At 57.8% G+C, this 19,035-nt stretch overlaps 1 protein-coding gene across 6 annotated transcripts in view; it reads left to right on the top strand.

The window, feature by feature from the left end:
• Window positions 1-5,850: 5,850 nt before the first annotated feature.
• Window positions 5,851-19,035, top strand: part of ATP2A3 (ATPase sarcoplasmic/endoplasmic reticulum Ca2+ transporting 3) — a 34,120-nt gene continuing 20,935 nt past the window's right edge. For 5 of the 6 annotated variants that reach the window (XM_082443818.1, XM_082443820.1, XM_082443822.1 and 2 more), the window contains exons 1-7: window positions 5,851-6,145; window positions 15,589-15,606; window positions 15,893-15,975; window positions 17,733-17,837; window positions 18,019-18,157; window positions 18,422-18,502; window positions 18,593-18,678. In XM_082443818.1, coding sequence (XP_082299944.1) covers window positions 6,028-6,145; window positions 15,589-15,606; window positions 15,893-15,975; window positions 17,733-17,837; window positions 18,019-18,157; window positions 18,422-18,502; window positions 18,593-18,678 — 630 coding nt within the window. In that variant the 5' untranslated portion in view covers window positions 5,851-6,027. The remainder of the gene's footprint in view (window positions 6,146-15,588; window positions 15,607-15,892; window positions 15,976-17,732; window positions 17,838-18,018; window positions 18,158-18,421; window positions 18,503-18,592; window positions 18,679-19,035) is intronic. The other variant, XM_082443823.1, reaches the window with a different exon arrangement.

The raw sequence follows: 19,035 nt of genomic DNA, 5'->3' as shown, positions 1-19,035 counted from the left end.
CCTCAGGTACCCCCAGGCCAAAGGCCTTTCTCCATACCAGGGAGCCAGTCCCAGGTCTCAAATTCCTTTTCAAGTTGTGCCTCAGTCTTACAAGCCTGGTCAGGTGTAACCATTTACAAGGCAAATAGGGGTTTTGTGTTTTAACTTCTTACAACCCACTACCAGCTGATGCCCTATAAGCAGACTGCTCAGGCATGGCCTGGAACCTGGAACGAAACCTCCTCCCTGCCAAGCAGGGCTTCTCACCTCACTGGCCAAGGTGCTGATAGGCACAGCCCAAGACTAGCCGAGGTACTATGTGCTTGTGCCAGACACTGTGGCAGAAAAAGTAACAGAGCTAGGAGTTAACCCAACCCTCTATGTGACCTCCAGCAAATTCCAGCCTCTCTGTGGGCCTTAAACCCCTGTCCGTGAAATGGGAGTGCTGACTCTGATATATCCGTGGTGAGACTGTCACAGCTCCTGGATGTGATTATACTTACTCAATCTTTCACTTTCCAGTATTTGTATCCCATTTCCTTTTCTTCTCTTATTGCATTGGCTAAGAACTTGTTCATTTAACCAGTATCTTTGAGAGTCTAGTAAGTGCCAGACCAGATGCCAGGCACTGAGAGGCAATGATGAGTGTTATAGACACAGTTTCAGCCTCAGGAGATCTCCAGCCTAGAGGGCAACTTTATAATGACCTTCATGCACTGCACCGCCCTGTAGAGACCTTGTGATGATTCAGATGCAGCTCCTGTCCTGGAGGAATGCACAGCCTGGATGCTGCTGGTGAAAATTCAGGCAAATAGGGAGGAGCACACAAAAGCTGGGCCACTCAGGAGGCACACGGTCACTGGCTCTCGAAGGGTCAAAGAGGACTTCTCGGAGAAGGTAGCATTTGAGCCTGGCTTTAAAGAGCAAGGAGGGTTTAGACAGGTAAAGATGAGAAGAACTAGTTTCCTACTACAGGTAATAGCATGGGCAGAGGCAGGGAAGGAGAAGACAGGTCAAAGTGACTAAAGTCTAAGGGGCTGAGGAGTTGATGTTAACTGGGGAGACCATGGGGAGCCATGGAAGGTACTTGAGCAGGAGCGTAGCAGCATGGCTGCTTAGGAAGAGGGCTCTAGTAGCAGCACCAAGAGAAGGCAGGCCTGCAAGAAGCAGGCGCACCCTCACGTGATATGCTCCCCGCCTCCTGAGGTCCAGGGGGGTGTCTCTGTCCACCACTGGGAGGGAGAGGACAACTTCCTCTCCTCAGCCTGGCCAGGGAGATAAGGGGACAAGGACAGGAAGTTGCCTCAAGGAGCTGAAGAGTAAGTAGCCTGACCCAAGGCCCCAGCCCCGATGCTGTGCAGGGCGGTCCCACAGAGGTAGATGCAGGGAAAGGAGGCCAGCCTCCTCTGGCCAAAATGCAATGGTCCGGGTGTCCAGGACCGCAGGCCCCTGGGTGCCTGTTCTGTCCCACTTGCTGACAAAGCCCCACCTCCCCAGGTCCCTGAAAGCCGGGTGTGCCCCCTTCCCAGGAAGAGGCTCCGGAGTTTTCCTGCCTTAACTCAGTCATTCAAACACCCTCCCTGACACCTCCTGAGAACTGAGGTGAGTCTGCCTTCAAGGGTGACTACAGACGGGGGTGCAGGGCAGACAGTGAACGCCAGGGTGCGGGGAGCTTGATGGAGTCATACGGGCGATGGGAGTCTTATTGGCCTCAGGGATGAGCCATGGCTTCCGGGCCTTAAGGTCTAACAGGAACGAGCCCCAGAGGATGGCAGAGGGAACAGAGTGAGCAAAGATCCAGAGACAAGAAGCTTCTTACTGTGTACAGGGAACTAGATGTGGCCCCAGTGGGACAACATGGGCAGCTGGAAGTGATGAGGATGAGTGTGGGCCAGGGAAGCTGGATACCCCTGAGGGGCAGGGCTGAGGGGAGGTGAGAGGGTGGGGGTCCCCATCCTAGGGCACGGGGAGAGGCTGGAGGTGCAGGGTGGGAGGGTGGCTCCAGGTCAGTAGGGGCCCTAGGCCCAGGAGGACTGGGGGGTGGGGTGCATCCGGAACTTGCCCAGGGGTCCCCAAGACTGAAATAGAAGAACTTGAGGTTAGGGGGGCAGCCGACAGGAGGGTCTCCCACTCTGTACGGCTGGGGGCCAGTCTTCCCTGCCCCCGCTTCACGGGCTCTGTCCAAGTGGGTGGGGTGGGGCTAAGAGAGTGGACTCGAAAGGGAGGGACGAAGGGAGGGAGGGAGGGCGGGAATCAGGGAGGGGGGAAGCTGGGACAACAACAGGGTGGGAGCCCTGTCCTCCTGCCTCCAATCCTCCCAGACTCTGGCCCAGCGCCTGTCCCCTGAACTATTGCTCAAGACCCTCCCCCAGGTTCAGGTTGGAGCCCCCATTGGCCAGGCTGTCCTAAGCTCACTCCCTGGCCTCGGAGGAGACCTCCCCAGCCTGGCCCAGCAGAGGTATCCCAGCAGCTGAACACCTAGGAAAGCCATCAGCAGAGGAGGAACAGGACACCTGGCCTGGGAGTTCCAGCTGAAGCTCTGCCTGGGCCTCCCTGGCTCCATGTCCCTGTTTGAGTCCCATCCTCTCCCTGGGCCTCAGTTTCCCCCTGGTGCAATGGGGAGAGAGGTCTTGATCTATGGGGCCTCATTCAAAGTCGGTCAGAAGCGTGCAGGGAAGAGCGTGAATACACAGGGTTGGGGTAGCCAAGGAACTGAGTTTCGTGGGGAGACATTTTAGGGAGAGGAGCTGGGAGAGCACTTGAGGCCAGGGGAACAGCCTGGACAAAGGGCTGAAGCTAGAATGTGCAAGGCCCACTTGGAGAACTTTGAGGAGACCGGTTTGCTCGGATATGAGTAGGAGCCGACTGGTAAAGAAAGGGCTGTGACTGCTGGGTTGAAGAGTCTGGACTTTATCCTGCCGGTAATGGGGAGCTAAGGAAGGGTCTTGAGCAGAGGGATGAAGTAATGAAATCACCAGCTCAGGCAGGCAATCTTGATATACAGAGGTAAGTCTGGAGGCAGGGAGGCCAGGGAGGAGGCTGTTGGAGAGCTTGAGAGAGAAGGTGGGGCCTGAGCGGGGGCAGTGACGATAGGCGATAAGGTCGGGCAGGGAGAGGGGAGCTGCAAGAGAAACCCTCTTCCGCCTCCACGTGGAGTCCTCCAGGCCCCTCCCACTCCACTTGGCCCCAGATGCACTCCCACCTCAACCCACTCCTCCCCGACCTCAGGGCTGAACCCCTCACCCACCAGAAACACGGGAGTCAGCTGTCACCCCTCACTTCCTCTCATCCCTGAACCTAATCCACAACCAGGTCCCTCTGCCTTGGTCTACACCTCCTCATTTTTTACCACTGTGGAGTCCTTTCAGCGTCTCCTCTCCCCTTGAATCCCGTCCCCATACCAGCTTCCGGGGGAAGCTATTCTAGAAAGCAAATGTGACCTCGCATCTTCATTGCTTAAGAAGCCAGGCCATTAAATGATCGATCAGGGTTCTCAGTGTCCCAGCCCTGCCTCTCTGATCTACCCTCCTGACCTTGTGCTCAGCTCCTGATGATGCAGCCATGCTGAGCGACTGAGTCACTGTCTCTGGGACACGGCTGAGGTTTCCCACCTTCAACTGAGGTGGTTTTTTCTGCCTGTGACACCCTCTTCTTCATGTGTCCAAATCCTTCCGGCAAAGACCTACCTTTCCCCTGTGCTCCGCTCTGCATCCCCCCCAGGTGAGGTTGGCAGGCACGCCTCCTGCCAAAGAGGTGGTAAGTTCTGCCATCATCTGTCCTGTGGGGGATTTAGAAAGAGCTGGGACTGGGTGCCAGGCCTAGAGCTCTCAGTACCTGGCAGCTGGGAGGTGGGGAGGATAGACCAGCCCTTTGGACAGCATACCTGTGACCATGTCCCCCTGGCTACCAGCTGTATGTCTAGGTGCAGATAGAGGGCATAATGGGGGGAGGCACACAGCAACTGGGCAAGTAGTTGGAGTGTGAAATGACTGTGGAAGCTTGGAGCGATGCCCAGAAGCTGTCATGGGGGCAGCCAAGCAGGTGGGCATGCTGACAGATGTGTGAACCTGCCAGGTGGGGGCCATAGTTGCTGGCAGCTGCTGGCCCTGCTTGTGGTGGTTTGGAAGCAGGGTGGGGTGGGGTGGGTGGGCTGGAGAGAGGGAATATAGGCCAGGCTGCCAGAGCAAACAGGCAGGCCTTCTGGCTCTACCTTCGAGCAGACACCAACGGAGTGGGAGAGGCTTAGTGTTAAGGTCCCTGGGGCTGACAAACGGGAATCAGACCCCAAGATGTGTAAGTGGGGGAGGGAGAGGGATTTCCAGTTGCTTTTGTGACTAGGGCTTCATGTCTCTGGGAGAGAGGTCTCTAGTGGAAAGCTGTAGGGTTCTGTCCCCGCCTAGCCCTGGCTAACATTTTTCCTGGCAACTTAGAGATGCAGGTAGGGCTGTCTTTGTGCACTACAGGGGTGGGGGAAGAAAGGGAGAGGGTGGAAATACAGGGAATATTGGACTGGAGATCTAAAATGTCGGGCTGCAAGAAGCCACAGCCAGAAAACCAGCAGTCCCCTATCTCAACGGCAGTAGGCTGAGCCCCAGCTGATGCCCCTGGAGTCGGTCTGGGTGACCTGTCAAAAGCAGCAAAGGACTGGACCGTTCCGCCAGCTAGCCCTCACTCAATATCTCTATATTCAAGGAGTAATGGCAAAGGGGAGAGAGAGGAGGAGGACCATGGCCCCATCCTGGGAGGAAGAGATCAGGAACTGGGGGGACACTGGGTAGGGGTCAGCAGGGGGGGCCAGGTTGGAAGCTGGGGCTTGTGTGTCTGCAGTTGCAGTCTCCCGGAAGGCTTTCTGTTTGCAGAGGCACTGTAGGGTTTGGGGTTTGAACAGCCGGCTGAGTGGGCTCAGTCCTGGAATCTCTGACCTTGGGCCACCAAGGTGGATCCCAGAGCTCTGGGCAGCAGAGGCCACCGGTAGGGGTATGATGGTGGGTGGGTGAGACTGGCTGGGTCTCTCAGGCTGGAGCGGCGCAAGCAGATTGCTCTTTTTTGCTCTTCCCTTTGGCGGGGTGAGTGGTTTCTGCCTTCCCACAGTTTGCTTCCCTGACCTGCAGCCATCCTCCTGGTACCCCTGGACAGACTGGAGCTCAGGGAGCACCGGAGTAGGGGTTCCTCTTCCCTCCCCTGCCCTGCGCCAGGGTCACTCTCCCTGGGGGCCTGGTCAGAGGCCTCCACCCCACACCCTCAGACTTCTCCAGGGAACCCTCATCCCACCTGGCAGTTACGTTTCCTGCTGGGGTGAAGTTGTGAGTGTAAGGTAGCAAGACTGGTTTACTTTCTTATATCCTGGGTCATTGTTAGAGGTTCTGATTGTGTGAGGAATAACCGCTCTTCGCTGGACTTTAGGAAAACAATAAAGCAAGCATAAACATCAAAAGAAGAAAACATCAAGTAATCTCCAGAGGAGTCTTGCTTATTCACAGGCTTTTGGGTTCCCTCTAGACCCAGGGTCACACTTTGCAAAATTCGAGTAGGGGGGTAGGAAGCCCCTCTATGGACATCCCCGTTTTGCAACTTCCCAGGACCCAAGAGGGCTCAAAAGAAGGCAGCTCAGAGACACGCGCTCAGCAGCCCTCCCCAGTTCTCTGCCCTGTGGACAGTGGTCGAGGCCCTTCCGGACCACGCTCCTTCGGCTCCCCCAAGCTCAGCGCGTTCCGCGTGGGCGGCCTCAGTTCCCCCTTCTGCAGAATGGGCAGGCAGCTCAGCCTCCACGCCCCGGGGCCCTGCGGGGGCGGGGCGGAGGGCTCCGAAGGCGGCCGGAAGGGGTGTGAGTGCGGGGGCGGGCCCCGGGCTGCCCCGCCCCTGGGAGGGAGCCCGGGGCGCAGCATCCTGGCGCGGGCCGGGCAGCCGCCGCCACTGCCGTCGGGGAAGGTTCCAGCGCGGTCCTGGCCTCGCGCGGCGCCCGTCGGGGCCCGAGCCCCCCGCGCAGTATCCCCGCGGAGAGGCGACCCCGACTGTGCCGACGGCGCAGACTGCCGTGGGGGGGGCGGCATGGAGGAGGCGCACCTGCTCCCGGCCGCCGACGTGCTGCGCCGCTTCTCGGTGACTGCCGAGGGCGGCCTGAGCCCGGAGCAGGTGACCGGCGCGCGGGAGCGCTATGGTCCTAACGGTGAGAGCGCGGGCCACGCGGGGGCAGCCGGGGCCGCGTGCGCCGCGGTCTCCGTATTGCGCCCACCCCCACCCCCGCCGCGGCACCGCGGCTGCGGAGCGGTCCTCTCTCCTCCCAGCCATCGGCCCCCGCGGGCGGGCGGGCAGGCAGGAAGCGAGGGCTCCGGAAACCTCTGCAGATGCCCTTGGGGCTCCCGGCGGGGCTGCGCGGTACCTTCGTAGGGGAAGGGGGGGGGTGCGGGTTCCGGGTTCGGAGACCGGACGCCTGGCTCCCCTGCCCCGCTCTCCTCTCTCCGGGCCCAGGGACCCGTGCGGCCCTTCCGGGCTTCCCACCTCCACCCGCGTCCCAGTTCACTCCTGCAGGCCCTCGCCCACCCCCATCGACGCTCAGCGCTGCATCCCCGCGCCGCCGCAGTCGGCCGGAGTCGTGCAGGTGCACACATCGGGGTCGGCCGGCGAGGGACCAGCCGGGGACTCTGAGGCCCAGCCTCCTAGCTGACCCCGAGGGTCTCCCACGAGGGCTCAGTAAAACGCCCAGAAGGTGCAGCTTGTCAGCTGGCAGGCTTGGTTACCCCACCCCCAGGTCTTCCTCTTTCTGCACCCCCAGGCGGATGTGGCTGGCGGAGTCGGTGGGGTCTTTGAACTGCTGAGGCGGGAGACCCACCTCCTTGGGGGTGGCAGGTTCAAGGCCTCACTCAGGGAGTTGCCTGGGGAGGCCTTTCCTTCCTGGGTGACCTGGAGCCACGCCTGCCCATCTCCGGGCAACGAGGGAGCCTTCATGCTGTTGCTGTTTGGGAGGGAAAGGTATCGTTCTTCCTCATGTTCAAAGGAGTGTGGGATTCTCCACCTGCCAAAAAGCACGGCAAGTGCCAGAACTGTCCAGATATGACCCAGAGATGGTAGAAGATGTAGAGGTCCCTCCCCAGGTCGCTTGCAGGCAGGATTTGCCACCCCTTTGGCCCACCCCCAGGGCACGGGGCAGAGTGTTAGGGGTCCAGAGAGAAATGTCGCCTCGATCCCCAGAGTGCAGCCTGGACCGACGCCCTTTCAGAACTTGGGGCCTCACCCTCTCAGGGTTCCCCGCCAGCCGGAAGGAAGGTTCTCTGGCCTGTGTGTCTCACTGCTCAGGGCTGGCTTGAAAATTACGAAGAGCTGTCAGAAAGGGAGCTTTGGGTTTTGTATTGGTTTATGACAACCACCTCTTATATAAATATTATCTTTCTGGAGCAGAAATCCTTTTTCGAAAAAATTAGTTGCTATATTTAGTTGAGCTGTGGGAGGAACTAGGGAGATAAATATTATTTAATATCCCCTACTAGTGACTTGGCAGGGAGGGTGTCCTCACTGCAGGAGCGCAGGGCATCAGGGCTGGTCCCCCAGCCCATGGGTGGGGCTGGGGGTTGGGGCAGCAGGTCTGGGGTTCCACTGCCTCTTCTGTGCTGCTGTGGCCTCCAGCTTGGGAGTCCTGATTCCCAAGGGAAGCTGGAGATCCAGCCCTTGGTTCTGCCTCCAGAATCACACAGATGTTGCCCTGCGTTACCCTGGCCAACACCCTTCTCCTTTCTGGCCCCCCATGTCTTCATGAGGAGGGGAAGGTGGCTGGGAAGGAGGGAGCCTCTAGTTCCCCCCATGTTGTTTTGTCTAGGTGAGAGGATTTGGGGGTGCCCTGGCGGCTGAGCATCTGTGTGGGGTGATGAATAAGGATGTTGGTACAGTGTGTAGGTCCAGAGAGGTGGATGTGCATTTTGGGGAGGGTGGTAGGAAAAGCTGGGGGGCCATTCCTGGGCTCCTCTGGTTCCTCTGTGCTTCGATGGTAGTAAAAATGAAAGCTCCTGTTCACTGACTACCTATTGATACTACGTGCCAGGCATTGGTCTTATAGCACTTTTCACCTCTTGTCTCATTCCTTCCCCAAAACAACTCTATGAAAACAGCTGTTGTCATCCCCATTTTACAGAGGAGGTAACTGAGGCACCAGGAGGTTAGACAGCTTACCCAAGGTCACACAGTAAGTGGTAGAGCTGGTACTGGTTGCCTGCCCCTCTCTGGGCCTCAGTTCCCCCGTCTGTTCAAGGGGGTCATCGGTTCTGCAGACTCTGGGACCCTGGTGTTGGGGCCTGTGCTAGGAGCTGGGATCAGCTAGACAGGAGCTAGTACAGCCTTGCCCCCGGCCCCCGCGGGGCCCCTAAGGGCTTTTTCCTCGGGAAGCATTCCAGGGCTCTGGAAGTCATCAGGTGAGGAGAAGGGAGCCGGCTGCCCCTTCCTGCCTCGTGCTCCCCCAGCCGAGCCCCGGCCTGAGGAGGAGGTGCGGGTGTCCCGCGTTCTCTACCCACGCAGCCTCTGGGGTGAGGCTGACAGGGTTGTGAGCCCTAGCTCTGCCCTTTCATAGCTGTGCGATCCTGGATAAACCGAATTGCCTCTCGGTGCCTCTATTTGCTCATCATAAGTGAGGCTACGATAGGACCCATGCCAGACGTTTGTGAGTGTTTGCGTACACCAAGCCATCCCTTCTTGTGGCAGAAGGAGCTGGGCCTGGCTCTGGGCCAGAAACGGGGGTGGGGGGGGAGGGGGCGGGACCTGCAGGTGGAGGGAACACCCCAGGGACTAGTGTCCTCCCCCACCCCAGGAGTCTATGCACCTGCAAGGTCGTTAGGCTGGAAACCACAAGGAAGTCATTTGCTTAAGTCTTGAAGTTCACAAGTTCTGCCAGCACAGGAAGAGGGGAAGCAGGGGCTGGGGATCCTCCCTCCCCACTCCTCAGAGCTGGGGGAGGGGCCTCAGTCAGTGAGTGTACTGGGAGTCGCACCTCCCTCCCCCCCATCTGTCCCAACCCCAGCAAGTAGCCATGTCCTCTGAGGCCCCAACAGGGCAGTAAGTGGGAGACTCCTGGCCTCCTGTGAGCCGCCTTTCTCTGCAGACCCCAGAGGTACCCAGGACTCAGCTTTCTTGGAGGGGCCTTTCTACATCCCTTCAACTTATTTTTTTGAATAAAAATGTGCACACAGTACCACATTCAAAAGGTACAAAAAGTATATAGTAAATTCTCCCCAGCCCTGTCCCCAATCACCCACTCCCAGCCACCCCAGTATCTCCTTCCCAAGATATTCTGTGCACACACACCTCTGGGTCTGTGATCGATGATCTTTTTTACATGAAAGGGAGTGGATTTGGGGGGCTGTTTTGCCCCTGCTTTCCACGTGACAGAGTCACTCTTGCAGATGGTTCCACGTGGAGCATCCTTGGGCTTCCTAGTGGCCACTCAGAGTTTCATCATGTGGCTGTTCCAGCATTTCTTCACCCGAGCTTTTGATGGGCTCTGGGGTTGTTCGAAGCCTCTGTTATCACACATACGTTATAAGGCACATCCTTGTCCCCATGTCATTTCACACACTGTGAATATCTCCAAAGGATAAATTCCTAGAGGGGGAATTGCTGGGTCAAAGGGCATGTGTATTTTAAATTTTGACTGCTGTTGCTAAATTGTTCTCCATAAAGTTGCACCAGTTGACCTGCCCATTTCCCTACCACCTCACCAGCACAGTGTGTTATTGGACGCCAATCTCATGGAAGAGTAGTCTCTCATAGTCTTACTTTGCATTTCTCTGTTTGCCAGTCATGTTGGGCATTTTTTCCTATAATCAGGAGCCATCTGATCTCCTCATGTCCGTGGATGGGCTGCCTATCACCCCTGCTGGACGTGAGCCTAGGCAGGAGGCAGGACTGGGTTGGCGGTGTCCCCCCAAGCGGGCGGGCCAACACCTAAGCCACCCTCACCCCAGAGCCCACTGATGTGGAAGTCAGGCGAGGTCCCAGGAAGTCTCTGTGGGGGAGGGGCGGTGTCTCTGTTTAGGGGAGCTGGGGGAGGAGCTGTGACAGGGGCTGGAGCCTGCCTTCCTGGACCTCAGCCTGCCCATCTGTACAGTGGGTACCAGAGTTCCAGGGGTGCCAGGTGGGAGGGATAGTCCGGATTTAGATTCCTGCCGGTGGGGTCTCCACTCTGACCTTATCTCCTGCCCTCAGCCCAGGTACCCGCTTCCTTGGCCCCAGTGTTGTCAGTAGGGCAGAGACAGGCCCCTGAGATCCCCCAAGGGCCTTGCAGATGTGAACTGACTCGGATCTGAGGCGGGTATTTCAGGTTTCACCCCATTTCTCACACCCTTGTTGGGCAGCCTTAGTGCCCCCTCTCAGGAACAGCACCAGCCCTGCCCCTGCAGAACCCCAAGCCCTTGCACCAGGAGCTCCCTGAGGCGGGGCTGGGTCTGCCCACAGCACCGAGGATGCCCAGCAAACACTTCGCGTCTGGGCCTGGTCAGCCAGTAAGGCTGCAGCAGGGCAGAGGTTATCCACTCCGGGTGGGGCCTGGAGACGGTGGCAGGCCAGGTGGGCGGGGTGGGGTCTGCCAGCCAAGGTCTCTCCCTGACTTTGTGAGTGAGGATTTAATTGCTCTGTAAATTTACCTTTGAGGAAGACCTTGGTGAGCACTTGCCTCTCCCAACTGGAACCAACACTTAGAAGCCGAAATACCAGTTTCCAGTGTTGTGAGAAGGAAGGAGTCGAGGGGGGATTAGGGGAGCAGGTGGTGTGTGGAGCCTGGGGGCAGCCCTGGCCCTGCACCCCCCTTCTCCTGGGCTCTGGGCTGTGGGCCCAGGGTCCAGGGCTGAACCATGGGGCAACCGAATAAACAATTCAGTGAGGCTCTGTGTGGACCCAGGGATGACTCCGCCCCTGCCTGCCCTGGGGGTGCTCCGGGGCGGGAAGCAGAAGGCAACATTGATGACCCTTGAGAGCAGAGCTTTTCTGAGAAGACTTCCTGGAGGTTCAGATGAGGAAATGGGGAGGTACCCTGCACAGAAAAAATGGCGAAACAAAATCGTGGAGGGGGAAAGCTTTCGCAAAACCAGGGGATGTAGTAGCAATCCTGAGGCATCTCACTTGGCTGGCAGAGGGAGGGACAGACGTCTAAGATATGAGAGTGATTCTGGAAGGGTGGGTTGGGGCAAATCCAGGAAGACCTTGAAAGCCCTGTTAAGGTTAGTCTTTATCCTGTAGGTCCAGGAGAGCCACTGAAGGTCTGTGAGCAGGGCAGGGTCATTCATTCATTCACAGAGTTTTATTGAGCACCTACTGTGTGCCAGGCGCTGTCCCAGGTGCTAGGGACACTGGAGCTTCCATCCTCTTAACTGTTGTTATGGCTGATGTTTACTGAGCATTCACCATGTGCTGTGCATTAGTCTAAGTTCTTCATACATATTACATCATTTCATCTTCACAGCAACCTTATGAGGTAGTTACTATTATTACCCCCATTTTCCAGATGGGGAAACTGAGGCACAGCCAGGGTTAAAGTGACTTGCCTGTGGCCACAGAACTACCAAGATATAGGATTTGAACCCCAGCCCTCTGGACCAGGCTCTCTGCTCTAAGCTGCAGAGTTTCTCTAATCACATCCCAGGCCGTTCCGGGCCAGCTCCGCATCGGGCATCTGTGGACGTGGGCTGGTTCAGTCTGGCAACAGTGACCCAGAGCACGGTTCGGCCAGGAGAAGCCACCATGTGAGAGGTCCAGACAAGAATAGTGGGGGCTCATATGCCCCCAGGCTGGCCCAGCTGGGGTCTGGGAGGGGCAGCACCTCCTGTTACTGACTTGGCCCATGCAGCCTGGCAGATGGCACCAAGAGGTGGGCAGGGCCAGGGCATTCTCACTTAACAAATGGGGCATCTGGTGCTGCTGAGGGCCCAATGCCATCATTTCAAGGGGAACTGGCTCAGCCCCACCACATGCAGCCTGGAGATAGCAAGGGGGAACCAGCATCTTCCAGGAATGCCTGGGAAGGGGAGGAGGTGCTCTCCTAGCCCCTGGGTCCCCCACCGTGGCCCTGGAACTAATTCATGTGAGGGGAGAACTGGGTTGTTCAGAGTCTTGGCAGGATTGGAGTTTGAAGCAGATCAGGCCTGAGCAGATACGGCCTAGTAACCCCCAAAACACCACCTGTTTCGTGAGGAAGAGCCTTTGGGCCGGGATGATTGGGCTGATGGCTCTAGGGCCACAATAGAAGGATGAACCGATTGATGGGATGAGGACATCCAGCCCAACAATCAGGACATGGGATATTACGTTCTTTCAGGTGACCTTGGCTGGGGGGAGACAGGGGGACCACTGGGGTGGGAAGGCAGGACAGCCTAGGTGTGAGTGCAGGAGGTCCATAGCAGGGGTTTGAGCTCAAAACGCTTCCCTGCCACTTCCCAGCTGTGTGACCATGAACTAGTCACTCAACCTCTCTGTACTTCTACTCTGTAAAATGGGAATGATAATTGTATCCTCCTTTCCGGGTTATTTGAGAATCACAAGAGAGTAATGCACATGAGGAAGTGATTATTCTGTCTGTGGAGCACCTTCTCATCTGCTGGGCACACAACGCCCTCGCGTTTATCTCCGGAGATGAAGTAGGTAAAGCACCTGGCACACTGCTCGGTATATAGTAGGTGCTCAATAAATGTGACTTATTAATATTAATGCTACTAATGCTGATCCTCACAGCAGCCCTTCTGGGTGGGGGTGGGTACTCCGTCTTCCAAATGAGGCTCAGGGCCCCACGGGGAGCCAGCTACTCAGGCAGGACCGGAAGCATGTGCATTACATGAGCAGGGATGGCCCTCGTTCAGGGATGGGCAGGGCATCTGTGGTGACCTCATGGCTGGCTGAGCCTCCACCAGGGGCAGCGGATGGGGGTGAAAGGGGAGCCTTGCGGTAGAGGCCAGGTCTGGGGAGAAGGGGGCATTGGTCAGGATCGGCTAGGTTATGCTGCAGTAACAACCCCCAGATCTCAGTGGCTTGAAACGATCCAGGTCATTTCTTGCTCACACTGTATATATGTACCTCAGTGCAGCTCATCTGGGGGCTCAGTGTCTCCCAACTCTGTGACTCAGGTTCACAAAGCAGACACCATTGCACAGGTGCTGGTTGATGTAGCAGAGGGTCAAAGAGCTCCAGACTGTGCTGTCCAATAGGGCAGCCACTAACCTTGTGTGGCTGATTGAGTTTAAATGAATAAAAATTAAGTATAATTTAAAATGTAGGGAATTCCCTGGTGGTCCAGTGGTTAGAACTCCGTGCTTCTGCTGCTGGGGGCCTGGGTTCAATCCCTGGTCAGAGAACTAAGATCCTGCAAGCCACAAGGTGTGGCAAAAAAAAAAAAAAAAAAATTGCAGCTACTTAGTCACACTAGTTACATTCCCAGTGCTCAGTAGCTACATGTGGCTGGTGGCTACTGTATCAGACAGTGCGGCTATAGGACCCTTCCATCATCACAGAAATTTCCATTGGACGGCGCCCTTCTCCAGCAGTTCAACATTCCAGCCCGAATATACATCCTTCTTTTTGCAACTCACGCAGGAAGCTGGGACGTGCAGTCCTACTGTGTGCCCACAAGGTGGGGAGAATGAGAAGTATTTGGGGAACAGCATGATGACCACCACCAAGAGTGGACTCTGGATCGAGCTGTGGGTCAGCAGAAGGGGAGATCCAGGTGGAAGGGGAGAGAAAGGAGAACTGGTGAGACCTGCAGGCAGAGGGCAGCTTGCAGGGGGGACTAGAGCTGGTATGTGTGTCGCATAACATGATTCCCAACCCCAGGCCTCGCTCCTACCCAGCAAAAAAGCCCTGAGGAATATGGTGGTCAAGGGGCTACATGCCAGATAGAGGGAGGGGTCAGGGAGACAGCAGGAGGGATTCAGGTGAGACTTACGGATACACTGTCCCTTAGGTCAGGAACCCTGAAGACACCTGCAGAGGTGAGGGGTTGAGGAATCTCCTGGGTCGAGCATGGCAGAAGCAGGCTGATGTGCGCCATGAGGCTGGGGCATGGCTGAGATGACCTCTAAAGGACCCTGCTCCATTGGAGAATTGGCCCAGAAACCAGGCCTGGCCCTCCCCCCGCCTTTCCTGTTCGCCTCAGCTAAATAGATCAGAAGGAAAAAGTCTGTTTGATTTTAATCTCAACGCAGGACACTGGAGATTACATTTTCCACGGAAAATGTCAGCCATTGCCTAAAATAGGACTTTGGAGAAAATGCTAGAAAGTGTATTTTTAGGTTACATGTGTTCCTCCTGGATTCCTGCAGCCCAGTGAGCTGCTTATTACTCCCCATGGTTCAGCTGCCAGGTGCAGACCCCAGACCTTCGAAACAGATGGTCAGGGGAGAGGTGCCCATGGGAAAAAATGCTGGCAGGTGCTCGAGCTGAAAGCAGGTGGACAGAGGCAAGGACGCATGTCAGGGAGGAGGAGAGAGGGAGAGCCAGCCTGGGGTGGGGCTCGGATTCTGCATGCTAACAAGCTCCCGAGCCACCCGGGGTGGGGGCCGGGGAGGTAGGCAGGAGGAGGCAAGGCTCAGTTAGGCTTGATCTGGGAGGGGCCTCAGACAGCCGTGGGCAGGTCCCGAGCTCGGCAGGAGGAGGGAGAAGCCCGTCCAGGGCCCCTTTCCACAGACCCACAGGTACCCTTGCTGGCTGTGTGACCTTGTTCAAGCCACGAATCCACTCTGGACCTCAGCTCTTGCACCTGCGAAACGGGGTCGGAATTCCCACCTGCCTCCCCTTTAGGCTGTTGGGAAGAGTCCAAGACTTCAGGTACTGGGGCAGCCAGCTCCACCTGTAACATAGGTACTTCGGGAAACAGGAGATAAAAGTGGAGCCTGTAAAGTGACAGCAGGTCCTGGTGGTGTTTGGAAACATGGTTCTTCAAAATGTTCTATGGTCTGGGCCTGGGCATGCCGGCTGGGTCCTCACTGAGCTTGCCTGGAGCGGAGGGCCTGGGAGGGGACAAGCTGAGACTCAACCTCTAGGAACTGAACTGCGGCGGGTTTCTCAGTGCCCGGGATGCTGGCTGCTGGGGTCGTGCTCAGGGGGAGCCTGGGATGGGGTGGGGCTCAGAGGGACAGCGGTGCTGTGGGCCTTGTCCTTGTGGTCCTGGAGAAGCAGGTGTGTCAGAGGTGGCCTGAGCCGATGTTCTCAATTTGAGGGAGGGGCTACCCTGCCGTGGGTGGGGGACATTGAACAGGACCAGGTGGGCATCTGAGAAAGAGCAGTGCAGGGAGCTGTGAGAACTACCAACTCCCTGTGTGACCTCGGGGGTCCCGTCTCTTCTCCAGGCCTCGGTTACCCCTCTGTGCAATGGGGGAGGGTCTAGAAGGCCACTCCTGGCTCCCATCTTGTCCCAGGGTGAGCCAGGCCACGCCAGACCTTCCTCAACCAGAGTGAGGTGAGGGTGAGGGGTGGAAGCATCTGGGCTCAAACCATCCGTTCTGTGATGTCAGAGAACTGGGGTGATGTGTCCTGCCCATCGTGGAGGTCCCGGTGGGCACATGGGGAGGGGCTGCTCAGACTCCACTCTATAACCCAGTCATTTCTTGTCTCCCCATGGCTCCCGTGGCTGCCTGGATCCTGCAGAGCTCCCGACCGAGGAAGGTGAGCCTTGGGCCAGGGCGGCCTATGAGGTCACCAGACGACATCGTGGGCCATTCACTGTCAGGCTGTGTCCTCCCCACCCCCCGGCTGGGTGGGGCCTTGCTGAGCAACCCCACCCTCCCCCCACTCCCGGCATTGCCCATCTGTGCCTCTCAGGGCCTCTGGCTCTCCCTCTTCAAATGGTAGGGAGGGAGTGGGCCAGGTGGTCCTGAGGCCGCCCCAGCTCTGCATGCAAGCAGGTCAGTCGGTCAGGGGCCCAGGCCTCATGCGGTGCTCCCGTCCCCAGGGAAGTCCCTGTGGGAGCTGGTGCTGGAGCAGTTTGAGGACCTCCTGGTGCGCATCCTGCTGCTGGCGGCCCTGGTCTCCTTCGTAAGTAGGGCCCCCGTTTCATGGCATCGGGCAACCCGGGAGGGAGACCAGGTCAGGGCAGTGCTCAGAGGCTCAGGCTCTGGGCCACAGGGCTGTCTTCTCAGCTGTGGGCCTCCCTGGGCCCCTGCCTGGCCCCTGCCCTTGCCCAAACCCTCACAGCCCCCCGCCCTGGACTCCCGGCTCCCATCCGCCCCCTGGCTGTCAGAGCGAGCTTGCTCCCATCCGCCCCCTGGCTGTCAGAGCGAGCTTGCTCCCATCCGCCCCCTGGCTGTCAGAGCGAGCTTGCTCCCATCCGCCCCCTGGCTGTCAGAGCGAGCTTGCTCCCATCCGCCCCCTGGCTGTCAGAGCGAGCTTGCTCCCATCCGCCCCCTGGCTGTCAGAGCGAGCTTGCTCCCATCCGCCCCCTGGCTGTCAGAGCGAGCTTGCTCCCATCCGCCCCCTGGCTGTCAGAGCGAGCTTGCTCCCATCCGTCCCCTGGCTGTCAGAGCGAGCTTGCTCCCATCTGCCCCCTGGCTGTCAGAGTGAGCTTGCGAAAGCACAGGCCTGACCCCGCCGCTCCTTGCCTTAGCACAGGGTTTCTCAGCATCAGCCCTGCTGACTTCTTGGAACAGATCATTCTTTGTGGTGGGAGCTGTCCTGTGCACTGTAGAATTTTTAGCAGCATCCCTGGCCTCTGCCCACCAGATGCCAGTAGCACTCCCCACTTGTAACAATCAAGCCTACAGATGTTGCCAAATGTCCCTGGGGGGCGAAATCACCCCAGCTATGAGTCACATTCTGTGACTTCCAGACTCCTCAGACAGACTTCGGGCCTTAACCTCCTGCAGCCTCCTCGTGGAGGCTGCTCCCCGTTGCTGTCCCCCATCCGCCCTGCCCAGACTCCTTCTGGACCTGCAGGGCCATGGGGCCAGAGTGGAGCGGTGGGGAAGGGGAACACCAGTGGCTGAGCAGCAGAGACTCAACGGTCGTGCAGGGAATGGAGCCCTGAGGGTGCATGTGACTCCTGCTCCGGGACCCTCCAGCCAGGAGGGGCCCAGCCAGCTGTGTCTGACCCTCCTGGCCACTCACTGTTCCTTGGAAACGGAGGACTCTTAAAAAAGAAAAGTCTATCCAGGCAGGTGCCCAAAACAGCTGAGCCAAAAGCGTTCTGGTACCCTCTCCACGGAACAGATGAACACACTGAGGCCTGGAGAGGATGACAAGTACCCACTTGGGCCAAGAGGTGGGAACGGACTTGAACCAGGTCTCGCGCCTCCAGGCCTGGGCTCTGGCTGGAATCATGGTCCTCTGGTCCGTGAACCGTGAACTTGAGCCTGCAGCAGGATCACCTGGGCTGCTTGAAACACAGACTGCTGGGCCCCACCCCAGAGTTTCTGACTCGGGAGGTCTGGGATGGATGCCAAGAATTTGCATTTCTAACAAGTTCCCAGGTGACGCTGCTGCTGCTCCTGGTCTGGGCACCACACCTGCTCCGAGAACCACCGCCAGGCAGATGGCGACGCCTCCTGCTGGCCGTCGCACAGCGGCCCCACGTCCCTGAAAGTGGGTGGGGTGGGACGTGGGCTCTGGTGGTCACTACCTGCAGGGGCTGGACTTCCTAAGCCAAGGCCTTCTGAGAGCAGACCTCTCTAGGTCCGGGGCTCCCCAGGGGTATTTCCCCCAAAACGGGAGCAGACAGAGACCCAGCACACAAAGGGAATGGCAAGCAGACCCTGGCCCACGGCATAGCCTAAACTCACCAGCTTTGATCCCGGCAGGTCCTGGCCTGGTTCGAGGAGGATGAGGAGACCACAACTGCCTTCGTGGAGCCCCTGGTCATCATGCTGATCCTTGTGGCCAATGCGATCGTGGGCGTGTGGCAGGTGGGAGGCTCGGTGGTGGGGCTGAGCCCCGGGGTCTCCCAGCTGCTAGGTGTGACCTCCATTTGGTCCTGGAATCCTGCAGGTCCTCTGCTTCTAGATCCATCCCGGGCCCTAAGGGTGTCACTCCAAGGGGGTGGCCTGCTGGGGCCAGCAGGGACAGACAGCCTTCCTGCCTCTGCAGGAACGCAATGCTGAGAGTGCCATTGAGGCCCTGAAGGAGTATGAGCCCGAGATGGGCAAGGTGATCCGCTCGGACCGCAAGGGCGTGCAGCGGATCCGCGCCCGGGACATCGTCCCCGGAGACATCGTGGAGGTGGCAGGTGCGTTGGGGGTCTCCTCCTTTCATTATGTGACGTGGATGAGCCCATCCTTCTCTTTCTGATTATATATGCAGAGGGGGTAGTTGTTGGATTCCTCTAAAGCTCTTTGGCCAAAACCCCATCAGATAGATAAGGGGACTGTAGGCCAGGGGACAGCTCAGGCCTCTGCCTCCCAGCCCCAGCCTTGGTTCCTGGGAGCCCTCCTGGCTTTCCTGGGAGGTGGCACCGAAAGCCACCCTCAGCCAAGCCATTCTCCCTCCACAGTGGGAGACAAAGTGCCCGCCGACCTCCGTCTCATCGAGATCAAGTCCACCACGCTGAGAGTGGATCAATCCATCCTGACCGGTGAGGCCTGGAGGCTGGGACCGGGGGCGGCTAGGCCAGGGGACAGAGGTGCCTTCACGTGGGGCTTCTCATTTCTGATTCCGCATCCAGGTGAATCTGTGTCTGTGACCAAGCACACGGATGCCATCCCCGACCCCAGAGCTGTGAACCAGGACAAGAAGAACATGGTGTTTTCTGTAAGTGCTTGGGATGCCTGGGGCCTTTGCCTGGACGATGATGATAAAGATAATAACATTTAGATTAATCAGCTAAAGCCCTGTGGGAAAGAACCTCCTCAGTTATTAAGAATACGTACAAACTTATAGTACTAATAGTAGCTGTGTTTACTGAAGGCTGTGTGCTTGGCCCTGTTCTAAGCCCTTTACCTGTGTTAATTTATTTAATCCTCACAGCGCCTTTGAAATAAGTACTCTTGTCTGCATTTTCCAGCAAGGAAGCAGGCACAGAGAGGTTAAGTAAGTTGCTCCAAGTCACACAGCCAGCGAGTGACAGAGCTGGGATGTGGACCCAGACTCCTGATTCTAGAGCTTTTC

Source organism: Balaenoptera physalus (assembly GCF_965194825.1).
Source record: "Balaenoptera physalus genome assembly, chromosome: 20".
Classification (NCBI taxonomy): domain Eukaryota; kingdom Metazoa; phylum Chordata; class Mammalia; order Artiodactyla; family Balaenopteridae; genus Balaenoptera; species Balaenoptera physalus.
The sequence above is the reverse complement of the archived record's forward strand: the minus strand, read 5'-3'. Positions and strand labels throughout refer to the sequence as shown.